We start from the raw sequence: 18063 nt of genomic DNA on the forward strand, positions 1-18063 counted from the left end.
TTAAAAATGTATTTGGGTATTCATGGCTGTTTTGTATTTCAACTGATTCTTTATCTCAGTCAAACATATTTTGATTCTATATGTGCTAATATAGCATAGTTACATAGAGGAATGTTCACTGAGAAAAACTACAGCAATTAGTTTACAATGTAGTTTAGTTTTTAAATCATGTGCACCACTAGTACCCATCTTTGAGACAGAATCTCTCACTAAACTCAGGCTTACTGATTGGCTCCAGAAATCTGCCTATATCTGTTGTGTCTACATTAGGGTTATAAGACATATTAGACTATGCCTGGATTATTATTATTTATGATGATGATGATCATTATCATTATGCATTCTGAGAATTTAAACTCAGAACCCAGATCGTCAGGCTTATGGGATAAATACTTTATTGAATGAGCCATCCCTCCCAATCCCCAAATTAGTTTTTTTTAAAAAAGTCATTTAAGTATTGAAAACATGAGGTACCATACTGTTCTGCAGGATGCATAAAGTAACTAAAGTAATTAATTTTTTTTCAATTTAAAATCTAATAACCTTTTCTTTTGTGTCAAAGCTGTGTAACAGGGACCATGAAGTATCACAGGAACTGAGCTAGACACTACTTGTATATTATTTAATGTAGAAAGACAGACAATTGCTAACAAATAAAGGGGTACAATCCTCACAGAGGAATGAATCTCCCTGTAACCTCCAGTGCTGGCTTCCTGAGGATGTCAGATTTACTCTTAGTCATAGGTTGTGGCCACCGACTCTCTAATGAAACCAAACAACGCTGTTAAACTGCTTTACTTAGCTTCCTCTCCATTTCCTCTCCACCATCCTGCTCCTCAGAATCCCCTGCGCCAGCAGTACTCTGTTGGCAATCGTGAGATGCATAGATGAATCAAGATGTCACACCTGAATTCCTACAAAAACTGCATACAACCAATTAAAAGGTTTCTTTCAGGAGTCCAGGAATGGTCATACTGATGGATGTGGACCAACTTCCTGATTACCTTAAAGAACATTATGAGGAAAAACTGAAAGAAGCCAGCCTCACCTTATAGTACCGGCTCCCTGTGTCATTTTGGAAGAGTGTAATACATTTGCTGTCCAATCTCCAGTAATGCCTTTTCCGCTGAAATGGAAGTTACACAACTTTAAAAATCTGAGCGCTTTATAAAAACAAGTACAATTTCTCTGAGGAAACATGGATTTGATGGTGAAAAGTTTAAATTTAAAGGCATTAGAGCAAAACAACTCACAATTTAACTCAAGAAGCTATTTAATGAGCACAATGTGATGCGTTTCTGTACCTACTTCTAAGACTGTGAATTATAACAGAGACACTGGGTTAGCATCTTGGGAATTACCTGTATCGCCATTCATATGCACACAATGAATACCACAATACTCCCATTCTTAACATTTATTTGCTTAAAAAGCTAAAGGAGATTTTTGTAGTCTACAAAATAACCTAGGGCTTAGTAGCAGGTGAAAGATTTGTCTGTGTTTATCTTCTACAACCCTGAAGACTCAGCCAAGCATCTGCACTTCTACTCTCCATAGAACACTGAATGCTACATCACTAAATAAGTCTCATTAGATGGAAGGCTTGCCCTCACGGTTCCAAATTTAGACACTTACATCCCCTCCAGCTGGCTCCTCAGCTCATCACTGTGACTTAGTGACTGGGTTTTTGCTCTCTTGGTACATCACCTTTGCTGGGATGCGTGTATTATCATCTCTACAGGAGCAAAGGCTCAACATTATTTTTGGTGTCTCTCACAGCCTCTCTTAGACCAAACAAACATTAAATATACCTTAAATATTTTCCAACTGGTCCAAAAGAAAGCTATAGGGTTCACTTGAGTCCTGAACTAAATTTTCTCTCCCATAAAAATAATAAATGATCAATTAAAGATAAACATGTCTGTTTATCTAAAGACACGGTAGAAATCTTATTGGAGTGTAGAGATAGAAAAAGGACAGTGAGAAGCTCTTACTGAATGTCAATTAGTTAAACTCTGAACCATGCCTCAAGGATGCGCTCTTCTAACCAAATATGCAACTTTGGGTTCAGCTATTCGGGTTCTACTGGTAAGAAAGGAGACACACTACAAAGTTGTCACTCACCAGGGTGGCTAAACTTTTAAACAATAACAGTCATCAGTGTTCTCTCTTGCTTCTCAAAAGGCACAGCTTCTTTTAAACCTCTAGTCTACAGAGGGACACATTAAACCCATGCATCCTCTCACGACTGTCCTTGAAATGATGTAGACATTCCAGTTGTCTGCAGATTTTTTTTTTCTGTACTAGAATTGCTTTGTACAGTTTCTTCTAACCCCAATACCTATTCACCTACACCAAACATCCAGATAGCATGTGCTCTGCTGACCCTCTGTCTCTGCTGGGAGGTCTACTCCCAAGAACTCCCATATCCCACAGTCCCCCGGGGCATCCGATTCACAGGGAGCAGTTCTGTCTCCTTACCAGTGTGTCCTTGCTGGTGTAGTGGACCATCCACCCTTCCTTCATCACTGTGCTGCTCCTCCGCTTCGTGTGCTTCACAGACTGCACTACCCTCATGAGCGGGATGTTATTGCTCGTAGAAGGACTGGAAAAGTCAAAATATGTTAGCAGGGAAATATTTTCACTTTCAGATCTTCTTCCCATGAATAAAAAGCTCATTTAAACTATTTCAAAGCACAAGTCAAAAAAAAAAATGCATGTCTCATTTTCAGTGAAATGTACTGTCAGAGGTTGATGGATCAGAAAGTGAGTTTCTTGGGGGGAGTGATGGGTTCTTCAGATTTTCATTCTAAAACTCCCTAGGCAGAGTCAGATACAGGGAGATTTTTCTCGCTGATCTTGATGGCATTCAAAGTTTTAGGAAAACAGCAGGGTTCACTGTCAGTGTCTGGGAGCCACAATATTCAAAATCACAGAGGAAAGTTTGTTATATGCAACAGGCATCATCATCATAATAATAATAATAATAATAATTTATAATTTCTATACAAACTGTGTCTGAATGATTTCTTTAAGAAAAAAATAAAATAAAACAAACTAGAACTTCCCAGATGAGTTTATTCCTAGTCTTTTACAGATCTAGCATTCATGGGATTACCCTCATCCTTCACTTTTTTTCTCTTGTCAGTGACTCTTTTTGGACCCTTTTCCTCCCAACTCCGCTTCATCCTTCCCTCTGCTTTCCACAGATCCTCGGGTACAAAAGAACTGTATGCTTTCAAAGTCATATAAATAGTAATCTTTATTATTCCAGTAAATGGAAGACATGCAACATATTTTTACATGATCACAATTAATCTCAAAGGGTTAATGAATTTGGCATTTGTAAAATGGACAGAAAACTATCAGTATGGTTTATAATGTCAATTAGTTAGAGTGGGAAACTTTTTCTGTAAGGGTTCAGGTCGAGAGGATCCTGGGTTTTGTAGAATTCACCATTTAAACCATTATAGTATGGAAGCAGACACAGACGGTGTGAACAGGCATGGCTGCAATAAGATCCAATTACATAGCAGGAAGCAGTTCCATTTGACCTGGTGGCCATGCTGGACTGACTACTAATATGAAAAGTGAAGATCACCCAGGGCTAAAATAATAAATGTAGATAATAGGTAGAAAATTACACATATTTCTGAAATAAAATTAAGAACAATGAGGTGCACACAGACTGTGATATCTACAATAAGGGTCAGTTTTAAAGTAAATGATTTCTGCTGAGGCTGACCCTTGAATATTACGTTTCCACACAATGAACCCTGAGTTAATATTAATTATTAATAGTGACCACAGCAGCAAATATGTGTATCACTCACGCACAAAGGAAATGGGTAAACAGATAAATAAATAATGCCAGGTCTGAAACAAGCTCTTCTCCCAGGGCAACCAGGCTCCTCATTCTGCAGGCTTTTCTATATAGTACATAATTTTTCATAAAGTTCCTTTTATGGACTGAAACACCTAAGAGCTCGAGTCCTGTAGGGGTTCTGACCTGATGGTTCTGTTGGAGTCCTCCTGGTCTGCATCTGGATCTTGCATCTCTGCACCATCACTCTGGCCCTCTGCCAAAGCCATCTCAGTATCCTGGACCATGGCCTCATCCATGTCATCCATGAGCCCACTGTTCCGCTCGCTGTCGTTGTCATCGCTCCCTTCTTCCATGACAACATCAGATTCTGCACCGGGGCTAAGTAATTCTGGAAAATTGTTGGACCCAAGAAGGTGAGCCTAGTCTCTTAGAGCCAGTGCTTTAGGGAAAGGCAATCCAAACAAATCAACTACAAGTCACTCCTTGCCCCCACATACCAAGTGAATCATAGTGTGTGAAATATGAAACAGTAAACACACAATTTCACAGCCAGATGCTTATTTTCCATTCTCCAAGGCAAATACACACTAAAATGAAGAGACTCTAAACCATACAAGTGAGTTGAAAACTAAAATATTTCATGGGACAGGTCTCCTACAGAAAGAAAGATATGTGTGGGTGTGGGCTTCATGTGAAAAGGGGGTCACCTGTAATTACTATTGCAGTTAACTTTTAAATCATAGATCTCAATATATTAAACTGTCCTTATGAGCTCTAGTTTTTATTTTGCTCATTTTAAAATAAGAAAAATAGATCAGTCAGAGACTGTGAGCCTCTAAGTCTGGGAAGTTCCCATTTTTACCACATTGCACTGACTACATGGGAAAATGCAATCTTCAAGTTATCAAATCACAAACTTCTCCATGTCCCCTGGGTTCTAGTTATCAAGTCCAATTGACATTCCCTGGGATGGAAAAAGAGTCAATATCACAAGCTTCAGAAAGTGGGAAAATCGCCAAGCTTTCAATTTTCTCACTTAACTTTGGACCTCGACGCTGGAAATCTGTATGCACAGGAACGTTTTCCTCGAAAGTGTCCCTTCCTGACTTCTATGTCTTTTTTTTTTTTTTTGAAAATAAAAACAATACAAATTTTATAATACAAATGTCTGCTTATCCCCTTGAGATGCTATAACCAGATGATCTATTAGTCTCTAGGTGTGAAGACTGAACCTAAACAGTTCACACTCTATGGAGAAAGATAGCCTGGGTCCTTAGTCACAGATGAAAGGTGTCAGTGCATAGGACACTACCTGGGGGGGGGGGAGGAGTGTACTAAAGCTAATTCACGTTGTTGAGTTGTTCTCAAGAAAACATTCCAAATAGAAGAAGAAATCCTTTCTGCTGGTTGGCCAAATTAAGATCTTCGTGTTTTGGGATCAAGTTCACACCCATGTATACACAGTAGCCTGCAGAGGCTAGACATCTGTGGCTGTTTGTGTCTAGACCAGTCTGTGATCAAGCCCTTCATCACCAGACAGGGACAGAAATTTACTTATGCCTCAGTGCTTCAATGAAGCAGGGCAGAGAAACTGCACGGGAACACTAGTTTGTAAGTATTCCAAGAGGGAATTTCTGAACAAACTAGGCTTAAGGAATGTAATAAGGATGGTAGGCAATGCTAGTTTTCTATATGAGTTGTGTACTGAGTGAAGATTTATTATTATTATTATTATTATTACATCAAAAACCCAATGATCTGGAGTGAGCCACTGTTTATTTGGAGCTGAGTTACAAATTTCTCAACTGAAAAATAAAAGAGAAAACCCCCTGATAAATCATAATTACCAACTTCTGTGACTGGCATGCAACATAAAATATGGCGATGAATTGTTCCCTACCTCCATTGATGGTCACTTCACCCAAGCAGTTGTTTGGTACTTTTGGTGCGCAGCGTTTGTGACAGTTGAATCTGCAATCTAATCATGATGATTTTAAGATGAAACAAACAAACAAACAAAACCAAAACAAATTTCATCAGACAGAGAAAATGCAGCAACATAAAATTATAGCAACTTCCGTTCATTCACGGCCTCGCGTGGCAGGCGGCCAGAGCCTGGTGCCCCAGTGGCCCCTCACCTTTGCACTGCAAGCCCTGCCGGAAGAGGCCCTTGAGGAGCTTCTTACAGAACTGGCAGACCGTGGGACGTGTGTAGGAGTGGATGACAAAGGTGTGCGGCACCTTCACCTTAGACATTAGGAGCTTGTCGAGCTGAATGGGTCGTCCGATGTACGACTGCGAATTTGACCTCTTCTCGCGGCCGATAAAGGATTCGGATGGAGACTTTTGCTGTTTTGAGAAACCATAAAGGGTGATAAGGTGTCATACACTTGAACGTGATATAACTCTATTCTTAAGTTTCATTTTGTTTTGCTGCGGAATTCAGTGATTTGATCGCCAACAGGAGGCAATCTGAAAGTAGATTTCCATTGATTAATGTAGCTTACTCCCACTTCTCTCATACTCTGTCTAAACTGAACCAAGAGACTGGAGGCCCAAATATATGAATCTGACTTCTAGGACTTTTAAACCATTTCTCTTCTTTTCTTTTTTTCTTTAAAGTGTTAATTACAATTACCTTTAACATAGAAGTGCAAAACTGAAAGAAAATAAAGACTGTTCCTTAAGCCCACTTCTGTCTTCTTACAGAAATTTTCTACATCACCATATTCACATGGATAGAGGTACCATTGGCTCACAGCGGTAGAGATGGAAATTCTATCTCTAGATAGTACTCGCTCTGAAAGTCACCTCCAGTTTCTTTGGGTTTCCTTGAGGGAAAAAATTAATGTGATTTTAAATAATTTCTCAATTATATCAAAAGGGAAAGGGCTCAAGTGAGGTAACCCTTCCTAGAATTAAGAAATGTAGTAACTAATGGGCTTCATGAGGAACATAAAGACTAGTATTTGTGGTAATAATAATACTGCCGTGCTTTACTGTCTATCATTTGGGAACTATTTAATAAATCCAGTATATAGATTTTAAAACTGCATTAACTGAAATGAAATATTACTTCAATGCCTTTGAACAATTTCATGATAATATATGTGGGAATAGTAGACTACATTTATTTGGAATAAAAGATGAACAGAATTACATGTTAGTAGCCATTGTAATTGTAGAGTTAATTAGTTAAACTCCTACTCTACATGAGTAAGTGTTAGCTGCTTTAAAAGGACAGTCCTAGATATGAAAAGTTCACACACCACAGCTCACACACTTTAAATAATTCTTTTACGTTAAAGGCTAACAAAGACTGGAGCCAAAATATTGTACTTATTTGCTCTAAAAATCCTGTCTTTTTATCTTGTCATGTCAATTTGAAAATTGGAACAACTATTGACAAGTTAAAAATTAAATCCCACTTGCATAAAATCTCCATCCATTTTAGTCTCTGGTTAACCAAAATTCAGAGTCACTTATTACTCAGTGGGGAGATGAATTTGTAGACACACCAGCTGCAGCAAAGTGAAACGTACCATAAGGGTTCTCCTTGGAATGTTATGTCCATGGTTAAATTCCTAATTAGAAATCAATGATAGAAAAATAAACTCATCCTGGTGGCATTGGAAGGGCCTTGCCTTCGAGGCCATCTCTGGCCCAGTGACTCCACTGACCCACAGAATCTCTATCAAGGACACAGCATGGCCACACTCAGCTGGGACTCAAGTGGAACTTCCATTCTCCTTCCTTTCTTTAATTCTAATCTTATCAGACTCCCACTTAGTCTTGCTGGAGCTTGCATGCTTAAGCCCCCAGAACACCCTATCCCCTAGACTCTCAGTCTCTTGATGCAGACCCTGAATGCCATTAGCTCTTCCTGGTGGCACCATTCAGTCTTTCTGTCTGGCCCCATCTCCTCTCCTCTATGAGTATCCTCATGCAGAACGGCCCTCTGCTAGAAACCACACAACTACCATACATGGTTGTGACATAGAAACCGGACAGGCACCACACTTGGTTAGGACCCATTGTGGGCAAAAGCAACAAAGAACAGAGGGTCCATCCAACAAAGACAAAATATTTACACACACACACACAGAAAAATTCAAACATCCTATCTCCAGACCCTTAGACACTACTAGTAAAAAACACAAACGCTTAAACAACCCAAAGTGCTCCTTCTAGAAGCCAGCAGCCCAGTTGGGTGAGGCCTGAGGAAGGCAACTTAGCTGAAACACAAGACAAAGACTTTAAAATAGTAACTAGGAATGTGATCAAGGACCCTAAAGGGGATATGAATGAACGCTAAAGACTGTGACAACACAAACAGTTGAAATAAAGTAATGCAAAATAATTCAAGGGACGAAAGTAGAAAACACAAACTGAAATCAAACTGGAAATGAAACACAGGATATCAAAATAAACCTCAGAGATAAGCCTCACCCACCGAATATAAGACATTGAAGAAAGAATTGTAGATCTTGAGAACAAGGTAGAAGAAATGCTCAGTCAAAATAAATAAATAAATAAATAAACATTAAAAAAAAACCCTCAGGGATATAACATCCAGAAAAATGTGGGACACTACGAAAAGACCAAATCTATGACATATAGGGATAGAGAAGAAACTTGTAAGAAAATCATAGGAGAAATTTCTCCAATTTAAAGAGACTCCAATCAAGGTACAACAGGCATTCAGATGAACAAATACATAGGACAAGAGAAGAAAACTCCACAACACAGAATAATCAAACACTAAATGTACAGAACAAACCATGCATATTAAAAGCTGCAAGGGAAAAAAAAACTTCAAGTCACATATAAATATAAATACAAGCTCATTAGAAGAACGCCTGGATGTTCAGTATACATAATGAAACCCATAAAGATCCTGGATAAACATATTCCAACCTCTAAGAGACTGTAGATGCCAGCCTAGGCCGCTAGAAACAGTAAAACTATCAATCACAATTGACAGAGCGAGGAAAATATCTCATGACAGAAGAATCGGAAGCAATTTCTGTCCATCAATCTATCTCTACAGAAAGCACTAGAAGTAAAACTTCAGTCTGAATTTAAGGCTAATTACACCATGAGGACAGAACAGTTAGTTAAAAGAGGACAGGGGTCTTCCATACAACAATAACAAAATAACAGGAATCAGTAAACACTTCTCATGAATACTCTCAATACAAATGGCCTTGATTCCTCCAGTAAAAAGACATAGACTAACAGATTGACTTATAAAACAAGATTAATCTTTCTGGTGCAGGAAAGAAGCATACCTTATCATGAAGGATGACACTAGCTCGTCATTAAAAAGGAAGCATGCCAAGAGGGCATTGAATTTACAAGCATGTACGTACCAGACAAAAGATCACCCAAGTTCATAAAAGAAAAATTACTTAGCTAAAAATTACATATTGATACCAACATGGTGATAGTAGATATCTTTAATACCCAACTTTCGCCAATAGATAGGTCATACAAGCTAAAACTAAACACAGAAACAATGGAGTTTTAACAGAAGTCAAATGTGCATAACAGCCATCTATACAAACACTGAAGAATATACTTTCTTCTCAGCAGCTCAAGAGACATTCTTCCAAATTGACCACATACTTAGACACAAAAAACTCTTAACACACACACACACACACACACAGAGAGAGAGAGAGAGTGAGAGAGAGAGAGAGAGAGAGAGAGAGAGAGAGAGAGAGAGAGAGAAAGAGAGATGTATTTTATCTAACTACAACAGTTTGAAGCAGAGTATCAAGAACTAGAACAGGAAGCTGAACAACTCACTTCTGAATCAAAATTGGGTCAAGAAAAAAAACCAAAGAAATAAAAAAACTTTTAAAAATGAAATAAAAACGAAAACACAGCACACCAAAGCCTATGTGATAAAATGAAATCAGTTCTAAAAGACACCATTAGAGCATTCAATGTGTTCACTTAAAAAAAGAAGAAAGAAAAAAAAAAAGAAATCTCTTATTAGTAACTTCACAGCACACTTGCAACTCCTAAAAACAAGAAGAAATAATACTTTAAAAGAGTAGAGAGAATAAAATAATTTTCAAAGGCAGAGAGAAAAATCTATATTATTAAAATTATAGTTAAAAAGGCAGACATTGCAATAGACTCTGAGGAAACTCAGTTTTGAGGACATACTTTAAAAATCTATATTGTACTAAACTGGAAAACCTAAGAGAAATGCATTACTATCTTGATACATTACAGATTACCAAAGTTAAATTAAGATGCAGTACAGAATGTAAACAGACCTATAACCACTAGTGAAATAGAGACAGCTCTTAAAAACCAAAAAGAAATGGGCCAGGGTCTGATGGAGTTAACTCAGAAAGAATGTTAATAATGCATAATACATGAAAAAAATTAAAGCAAAAATCAAAACATAAAGCTATAACGGTTAGCTACTTTGGAAATTCTTTGTACCGACCTTGAGGGAGCTAATAAAGATAGGATAACAGCTTATGAAACAAGAATCACAAATATATTAAAGCAACGCCATCAATGCTACTGAAGGATAATCACCTCTGCAGGATTAGATCACTGTTCTGTGTGTTTAGTGACTGTAGTCACTGGGCTAGTTTCAAGACTCCAATACAATAAAAGTGATATTGTTTCCATAGTTTGAGAACAGAATAAAAGGTTAGCTAATGTCCTTACCTCCTTAGCAAATTTTATTCTCCAATGTGGAAAATTCTATAAAATTCTGCCCAAATCACGTTCTGTTTACTATACGTAATTCAGGATTTCTAATTCTGAGCTGTGTTTTGACACAAAGCTATCCCAATAGCATGGGTCCACCTCACATGGAAGAACAAGAAGGAATGTGACAGATAATTATTCCCAGCTTACCCACATCGATTTTCTCCTCATAATTGCAGGAATCTGGATCATTTTTTAAGAATTCATCCAATTTATTACTTTGAAAACAGACTCACTTAAGAAATTTGAATAAAAAATTATAAATTTAGAGAACAGAGACTGATTACCATTCTGGCCCAAAGACTGTTCTACAGTGGTGGGATTCACAGGGCCACACGACACAATAGGATAGAAACAGCCAAGACACAGAATGTTCAGTCAGAGACTGACCTTAATAGCTATAAAAAAGCAGGCTTCCTGGACAGTCATAGCAACTGAAATTTTAAAGTCAAGTGGTATCTCAAACAGATGCATCTATTATTTTCTTTTTTGTCTCAAATATAAATAATAATATCCAATAGGACCTATATGAAAAAGGGTCCTAAAGGTTCTAAAATGAAAAAGAAAAGGTCTAGAAAAAGGTTCTAAATGAAAAAGCAAGTCTCGCAGTCTTGAAATGGAATGCATATACATGGTGCCTGATGTAGAAATTGACATGATGATGGTAGGGGGGTTTGCATTCTCAATTTTATCAGATGAATGGTACCTTGGTAAAAAGGAGAATTGAACATCCGTCTGAAGGCTGGTTTGCAGTACTGTATTCTGTTTCTGGAACCATATATACATAGACTGTGTGAGGTGTCAGAAGGAAATTATGAGTCCAAGTAAAAAAGAGAAAACTGGATTACTACCAGTTGATATCCTAAGAGCTCATACAGGCTTCATCTATTTTTCAATTTCAGAACCAGGGCTTTACTAATGTAAACTACATAACTTGGGAACTCGTGGAACAAGGCACACACACTTTGTGGACCACACAAGTGTCCATGAAATGGAATCTCAGAATTCCTATCAGTAATCTCTGTTAAAAACATTTATGGTCATGGGAACAGAACCCTGAAGTCAAGTCTTTAAACAAGATATGGTTGCCCAAGGCTGCAATTCCTCCATTAGAAATCTGAGGCAGTGGGATTGCCAAGTTCCAGGCTTGGACTAACTGGTAAGATTCTATTTTAAGAAAATCAAATAAGTAAAGGAAAACCTGAAAATTTTCAAAAGTTGTGAAATTTGTTAACTGTAAGGCACTTAAGGGAACTTCTATAGGAAGCTGGGAAGAGCCTGACACTGAGGTTAATGTGTTCGATACAGAACATCGTCTCCTTTCTTCCTTAACTTGCTTTATTTTCTTTTATCACTAGCACATTTAATTGTAGTGGATTCAATATATTACACTACTCTCGATTCTCATATTACATTTTTCCCTAAAAATCACTCTCATAGGGAGCGAATCCTTGCATACCCAACAACAGAAAGGAGGAGGTTTTGCTGAGTTTATTCAGCTGGTGGATTTGCATTGTTGCTTACAACCGAGTTTGGCTTTATGTATTTGGTAAACCTGGACATTCTGCACTGGATTTTTTTCCCCATGGAACAGGAGAAATGTTGACAGGCTCTGAAAATAAAACAGCTGAATGATTTTTTTATTCTGTTTCATTAATATGTTCAGAGCAAAACCTGGTCCAAATTTCAAGAACTGATTTAAATTACCTTCTCTATAATTACCAGAAGCACATGCAGAAGAATGCACTTCAAAAATTTACATTTTATATTAGTCCTAGGTCCTATGAATGAAATTCCAGGTGTCAAGTTTATATCAGGATCAATATGCTCATACAATAAGGCTTGGGGTAGATGCATGCAATTATTTGATTTGGCAAACTAGACAATGAAGTGTTTACACAAAGTGCTATTTCCTTTCTCTGTGTGTAGGGAGAATATATCAGAACAGAACAATGGTGGAAACAATTTTAAATCCAGAAATAAGGACTAAATACATACAATATTATAGAGGGTTTTTTTTAAAAAAAAAAAAAAGAAGAAGAAGTTCATCTTTCTGAAATAAAACTCTCACTAACAGTATTTTACATAAAATGACTAACCCCTAGAGAAACCTCTGCATTGGCAGCCTTCTTAAAGAGACAGCATACTCTGCTTTTCTGAGGCAGGATTAGGATTTGCTTTTAACTCAATACTTTACATTAATGACTTAGCAAGGTTGGCACCATCCCAGTAAGTAACGCTCTGATTACATCATAGGACTCCAAGTGCCAGTTAGTCTTTAAATATTGAACAGGATTCAAGCATTTCCCCCAAACAGCATCTTCACTTTGAAACGAAATCTCGATTAGTTCCCTGGGAAGCTGGGTAGAAATCTTCCCTCTCCTTGTGGTTTGTTCATTGCTACCCACGTAAACATCAAACCCAAGCCTTTCTGAGAGATAAGTCCTACAGGAAAACATGATTCAAACAAAGCCCTCAAACTGACTTCTGCTTATTAAATAATATTCAATCCACATGGCCACTTGTACCTAGGCTTTGGAGAAAACTTTCAAGTTAAAGAGAAATAGAAGAATGGAGAATAGCATACAATGTAGACATTTCTTTATTAATCTGTCCCAATTGTTAAAGTCACCAAGAAGAGGGAAGACTCTTCATTAGATCTGTCTTCTACAGTTGTAAAGAAGCAATGGTGTTCATATGTAATATATAGAACGAACTAAAAACTAACAAAACAAAAACAATCTCAAGAAAAATAAATAACCCGATTAAAAAAAAATAGTGAACACAGCTAATGAGAGTTTTCAAAAGATGACCCACAGATGGCTGGGAAACACTTAAAGAACTCTGAGAAACTCTACCAGACGCTGATACTCACAGATGCAGATACTCACGGCCAAGCATTGGATGGAGGTCAGGGACCCCTAAGAAAGAGTTAGAGGAAGGATTGAAGGAATTGAAGAGGATGGCAACCCCATAGGAAGACCAACAGTATCAACTAACCTGGACCCATGGGAGCTCCCAGAGACTGAGCAACCAACCAAAGAGCATACATGGGCTGGTCTGAGGCCCCAGGCACAAATGTAGCAGAGGACTGCCTTTCCTGTTCTCAGTGGGAGAGGAAGTGCCCAATCCTATAGAGATTTGATGCCCCAGGGAGGAGGGATGCCTGAGGGGAGGTACCCTCTCAGAGGCAAAGGAGAAGAGGGATGGGGGAAGAACTCTGGGAGGGGCAATGGGGAACAACATTTAGAATGGAAATAAAAAAGAAAGAAAGGTTCAATATTCTTAGCTATCAGGGAGATCTGAACCAAAACTTCTTTGAGATTTCAGATTACACCATCATAATGGCCAGTATCAATAAAACAAGCTGACAGCTCATGCTGGCAAGGGTGTGGGCGAAGAGGAACACTCAGCTATTGCTGGTAGGAATATAAACCTGTCCCAAGCCACCATGAAAATCAGTGTGATGGTTTCCCCAAGAATCTGGGAATAGAGCTCCCTCAAGATACAGTGATACCCATGCTGGGCATGTACCCTAACATCTCTACAGTTTATTACAGAGACACTTGCTCATTTATGTTCATTTCTACTCTGTTAATAATGGCCAGAACTTTGAACCAGCCAGAACATCCATCACCAGATGAATAGACAATGAAACTGTGGAACATTTCCTCAATGGGATATTACTCTGCTGTTAAAAATAAACAAAAGCAACACTCTGTATGTGTGTCTGCATGTGTGCAAGTGCACACTGCGTTGCCTTTCTAATTCTACTTTGTTTGCTTATTGGCTCCCCTCCCCCCCATCTGTTTGTATTCCAAAAAGAACAAGAAAGAATGGAGTTGGAAGGGTAGGGAGGTAGAATGGATGTTTGAGAAGTTGGAGAAGGGAAAACTGGGATCAGCATATATTTTATGAAAAATATTTTTAATAAAAAACAAGTATCAGGAAAGCAATACACACTTCTTGTACAAGTAAAAATACGGTTTCAAGAAGTATGTCCATGAGAACAATGAGTGAGATAGCTCTAGAGATCCTCAAATACAGGCTTTAATATCTTATTTAATGTTACACAAAGAGTGTCTTTGACATCGTCATCTTGTTATTACAGTGACATAACTTATGTCTATGCCAAGTCCCATATGAACATGACATCAGGAATTAAAAACTTCATTTTGATATTTTATTTTATGTGTCTGGGTATTTTGGCTCCATGTATATCTTTGGACCAATTATCTACAGTGCCCACGAGACCAGAAGAGGGCAGTAAATCTTTTGGCTTTGGAGTAATGGATGGTTGTGAGCTGGAAACTGAACCCAGGTCTTCTTAACTGCTGAGCCATCTCTAGAGCACAGCACTGGCAATGTGACACAAACCATATCAATGAGGAAAAGAACAATCCACCAACCGAATGGCTACCACAAACATGTAAAGTTTTAGAAAAACAGTTTCCTGAATATGCCTCCTGCAAGTAAAATCTAAACAAGGTTGGATTTCCAGTTTTAATAATGACTATAAAAAAACCACACCCAACTCTATGATTCATACTTGATGCTGTGCAGACCTCTGCTCTAGAAAAAGAAGGAAACAAGATGAAATACTCACAGGCAGTTAGTAATATGGTCCGGGCCTGCATGACAAAGACGCAATCGGGGATGAGGGAGATGCAGTGAACTGGAGACAAGAGTATCAGTGCAAAAGGAGGGTCACTGCTCAAATACTGCCCTTCCTTATTTCCTTCCTTCCTTCCTTCCTTCCTTCCTTCCTTCCTTCCTTCCTTCCTTCCTTCCTCCCTCCCTCCCTTCCTCCCTCCCTTTCTTGTATATAACTTTTAAACTTACTTTCTTTTAAAAAAAATGTGTATGATTGTGAACCTGCTTGACTGAAAGTTTAACATGTGCGTGTATGTATATATGTATGCAAGCAAGCATGAATTCAGGTGCCCACAGATATCATAGGAGACCACAGGAGAGTACTGGACCACTTAGAACTGAAGTTGAGCATTGTTGTAAGCTACCACATGGCTGCTGAGGACTCAACCTGCGTCCTTGCAAGAGCGTTTAGTGGCCTTACCAGGCGATCTAGCTCTGCAGCTCTCTTTTTGCTATACTAGGTAAGCAGGAAGCCCAGGTATACACATTATAAAGCAAGTCAGTCTAGATGTTGACAACGTAGAAAGAAAAGGGAAGTGAAAGACTGGGAAGGGGAAGGTTGGGAGTGAATGCGCCAATCACCTCTATGGGGAAGAAATATGGTTTGCTCAGAACTTTGAACAAGTTGATAATTTAAAGGAAAGGAAAGGAAAGGAAAGGAAAGGAAAGGAAAGGAAAGGAAAGGAAAGGAAAGGAAAGGAAAGGAAAGGAAAGGAGGTTTGTAAGATAAAGATAAATATGTGAAACGTCTATCATCATCTCCATCATCATATCAGAGAAAATTCAATCACAGAAGGTTATAAGTAGTTGACTCAACACAGCTTTAAGTGTAATAACTATGAACTCATGCAGTCTTATTTCAGATAATGTTCTTTCTTAATATCTACCGCATTCCTGAGATTTATGCTAATATATCACAGGAGTTATTATTTATTTCTCTCATATAAATGAATAAAGAAGGCATAGGACACTATTAAAATGAACAAGTGTTCTTTATACCAAAATTCAATTGATGTGGGAATACTGTGAATCCTTAACTTTGACCTCCATGACATATTTTCAATTTATTTGCTGTGTTCAGCTGAACACATCTGAGTAATGGGTATTTTTTGGGACACAGTAACAAGTTGAATCAGGAGCTTTCTTATGTAGAAGCCATCAGTTATCTGTCTACTATCTAATCCAGGTATTGCTTTACTTGAACAGTTTTAATAATGACTATATAAATCTACATCCAACTATATGAATTCATATTTGATTCCAGAAGTCTGAAGATGGATTGACATACCAAAAGAAAAAAAAAACAAAAACCACCACCACCACCAACAAAATAGCTCGAGTTTTCCCCACTGCCCTTAAGTTTATCCTAGTTACCAAAAGCTACCTGGAGTATACTAAGCTGAAGGTCCAATGAGATGCTACTGGATAAAGGAAGACTAGGAAAAAACCAACTCTGTGCCCAAGCAGTTATCTCTTGATTCACATTCTGTACCCAGCATAACTGTTTCTGTTACCTTTCTCTCTCTTCGCCTTTCTCATCAATACAGAAGGTTCTTCCTCGTTTGTTTACAGTGTACTCGGTATCTTCTGGAAGAGGACCCATACCACTTCTCTATGATTTCTGTGTCAAAACATTCTGTCTCCTGTGGAGTAATTACCCAAGCCTTGGAATAACTGGTCTACCTGTCCATTGTTTTTAAATTGTCACCAGAATAAAAGCTCTGTGAGGGAAGGGCCTTATCTACCTTGTCTTTCTCCAGATTATACACTTGTGGAATCCTGTTTCACTCAGGATATGGGCCAGTAAAGGAAGCCTCACTCAGGGGAAGTGTCACGGTGCAAGTGAGAGATGGTTCAGAGGGGTTTTCCTGAAAGAACTGTATGTGTGGGCCACAAATTGAGCCTTGCAGATTTTTGACACCATCAACAAGTAAAAATCTGCCTAGGAAAAACAGGGCCCTTCCAATCTTGAGACTACCCAGAAGTTTCCCTGCTTGTACACTGACACACAGTTTTACAGTTATTTGGCAATGACTAAACCCACCTGTGACTGGTGCTAGAATATATACTGGCAAGGTCAGAGAGTGGATACTTGTGAAGGAAGATGAAACATCTATCTTTCCCCAAACACTACCCTTCACATAGGGAGTAAGACATTTTTCCAGTACAGAGCTGTCTTTGACTGTAGGCAAATATGAAGCCATGAGGGGCAACATTCACACTGAAACATACATGCTGTGTCGAAGGTAGGATGTTTGCTGAGTCTTGCAGTTTTTTAATTGTATTCTGATTCTATGTCCTTTGAACTTTATGCCAAATGTGCCAGATAAATGAGTTTGAATTCTCAGTTGGATGTCCTAAATACAGAGTATAAATAAAAGCTGATCAAAACCTTTTCATAACCGTTAAAAGGGTTATTATAGGGCAGGAAAAAAGTGTACCCCCTGCTTAGTGGTGACGGATGCTGTGTTTTACAGTGGAGAATTCATTTCTTAATGTTTGCAGCAATTTATGAAAGCTTTCAAAGTAATGACACATGGAACACCCCTTGAAAACTACAAGGAGATGTAGATCTGCTGAGTGCTAAAGTAGTCTTGGAAGTTACATTTACTTTATATTGCCTCATTCCTTTGAGTAAACAGAAGGGGAGGGTAAAAGAGCCCTAGGTTTTCTTAAGTGATCCATCCTTTGCAGGGAAAGCATCGGACTGTTGAAGCATTTTCACAAATTGCAGGCCCCGCTCTTTCCAATGTCAGTTACCAACACCCTACAAAGCTTGGTCCCAAAGGGAAACATGATATAAGTAAGTTTACCTCAGAGAGAGAGAGGGGGGAGGGAGGGAGGGA

General features: G+C 38.4%; 1 protein-coding gene across 3 annotated transcripts in view; it reads right to left on the reverse strand.

The window, feature by feature from the left end:
- Positions 1–18063, reverse strand: part of Prkd1 (protein kinase D1) — a 292314-nt gene that overhangs the window by 44622 nt on the left and 229629 nt on the right. For all 3 annotated transcript variants that reach the window (XM_021201591.1, XM_021201592.2, XM_029540841.1), the window contains 5 exons: positions 5965–6175; positions 5727–5804; positions 4010–4214; positions 2482–2605; positions 1049–1126 (listed from right to left, as the gene is read on the reverse strand). In XM_021201591.1, the coding sequence (XP_021057250.1) occupies positions 1049–1126; positions 2482–2605; positions 4010–4214; positions 5727–5804; positions 5965–6175 (696 nt within the window). The remainder of the gene's footprint in view (positions 1–1048; positions 1127–2481; positions 2606–4009; positions 4215–5726; positions 5805–5964; positions 6176–18063) is intronic.

Source organism: Mus pahari, chromosome 7, assembly GCF_900095145.1.
Source record: "Mus pahari chromosome 7, PAHARI_EIJ_v1.1, whole genome shotgun sequence".
NCBI classification, from domain to species: Eukaryota; Metazoa; Chordata; class Mammalia; order Rodentia; family Muridae; genus Mus; species Mus pahari.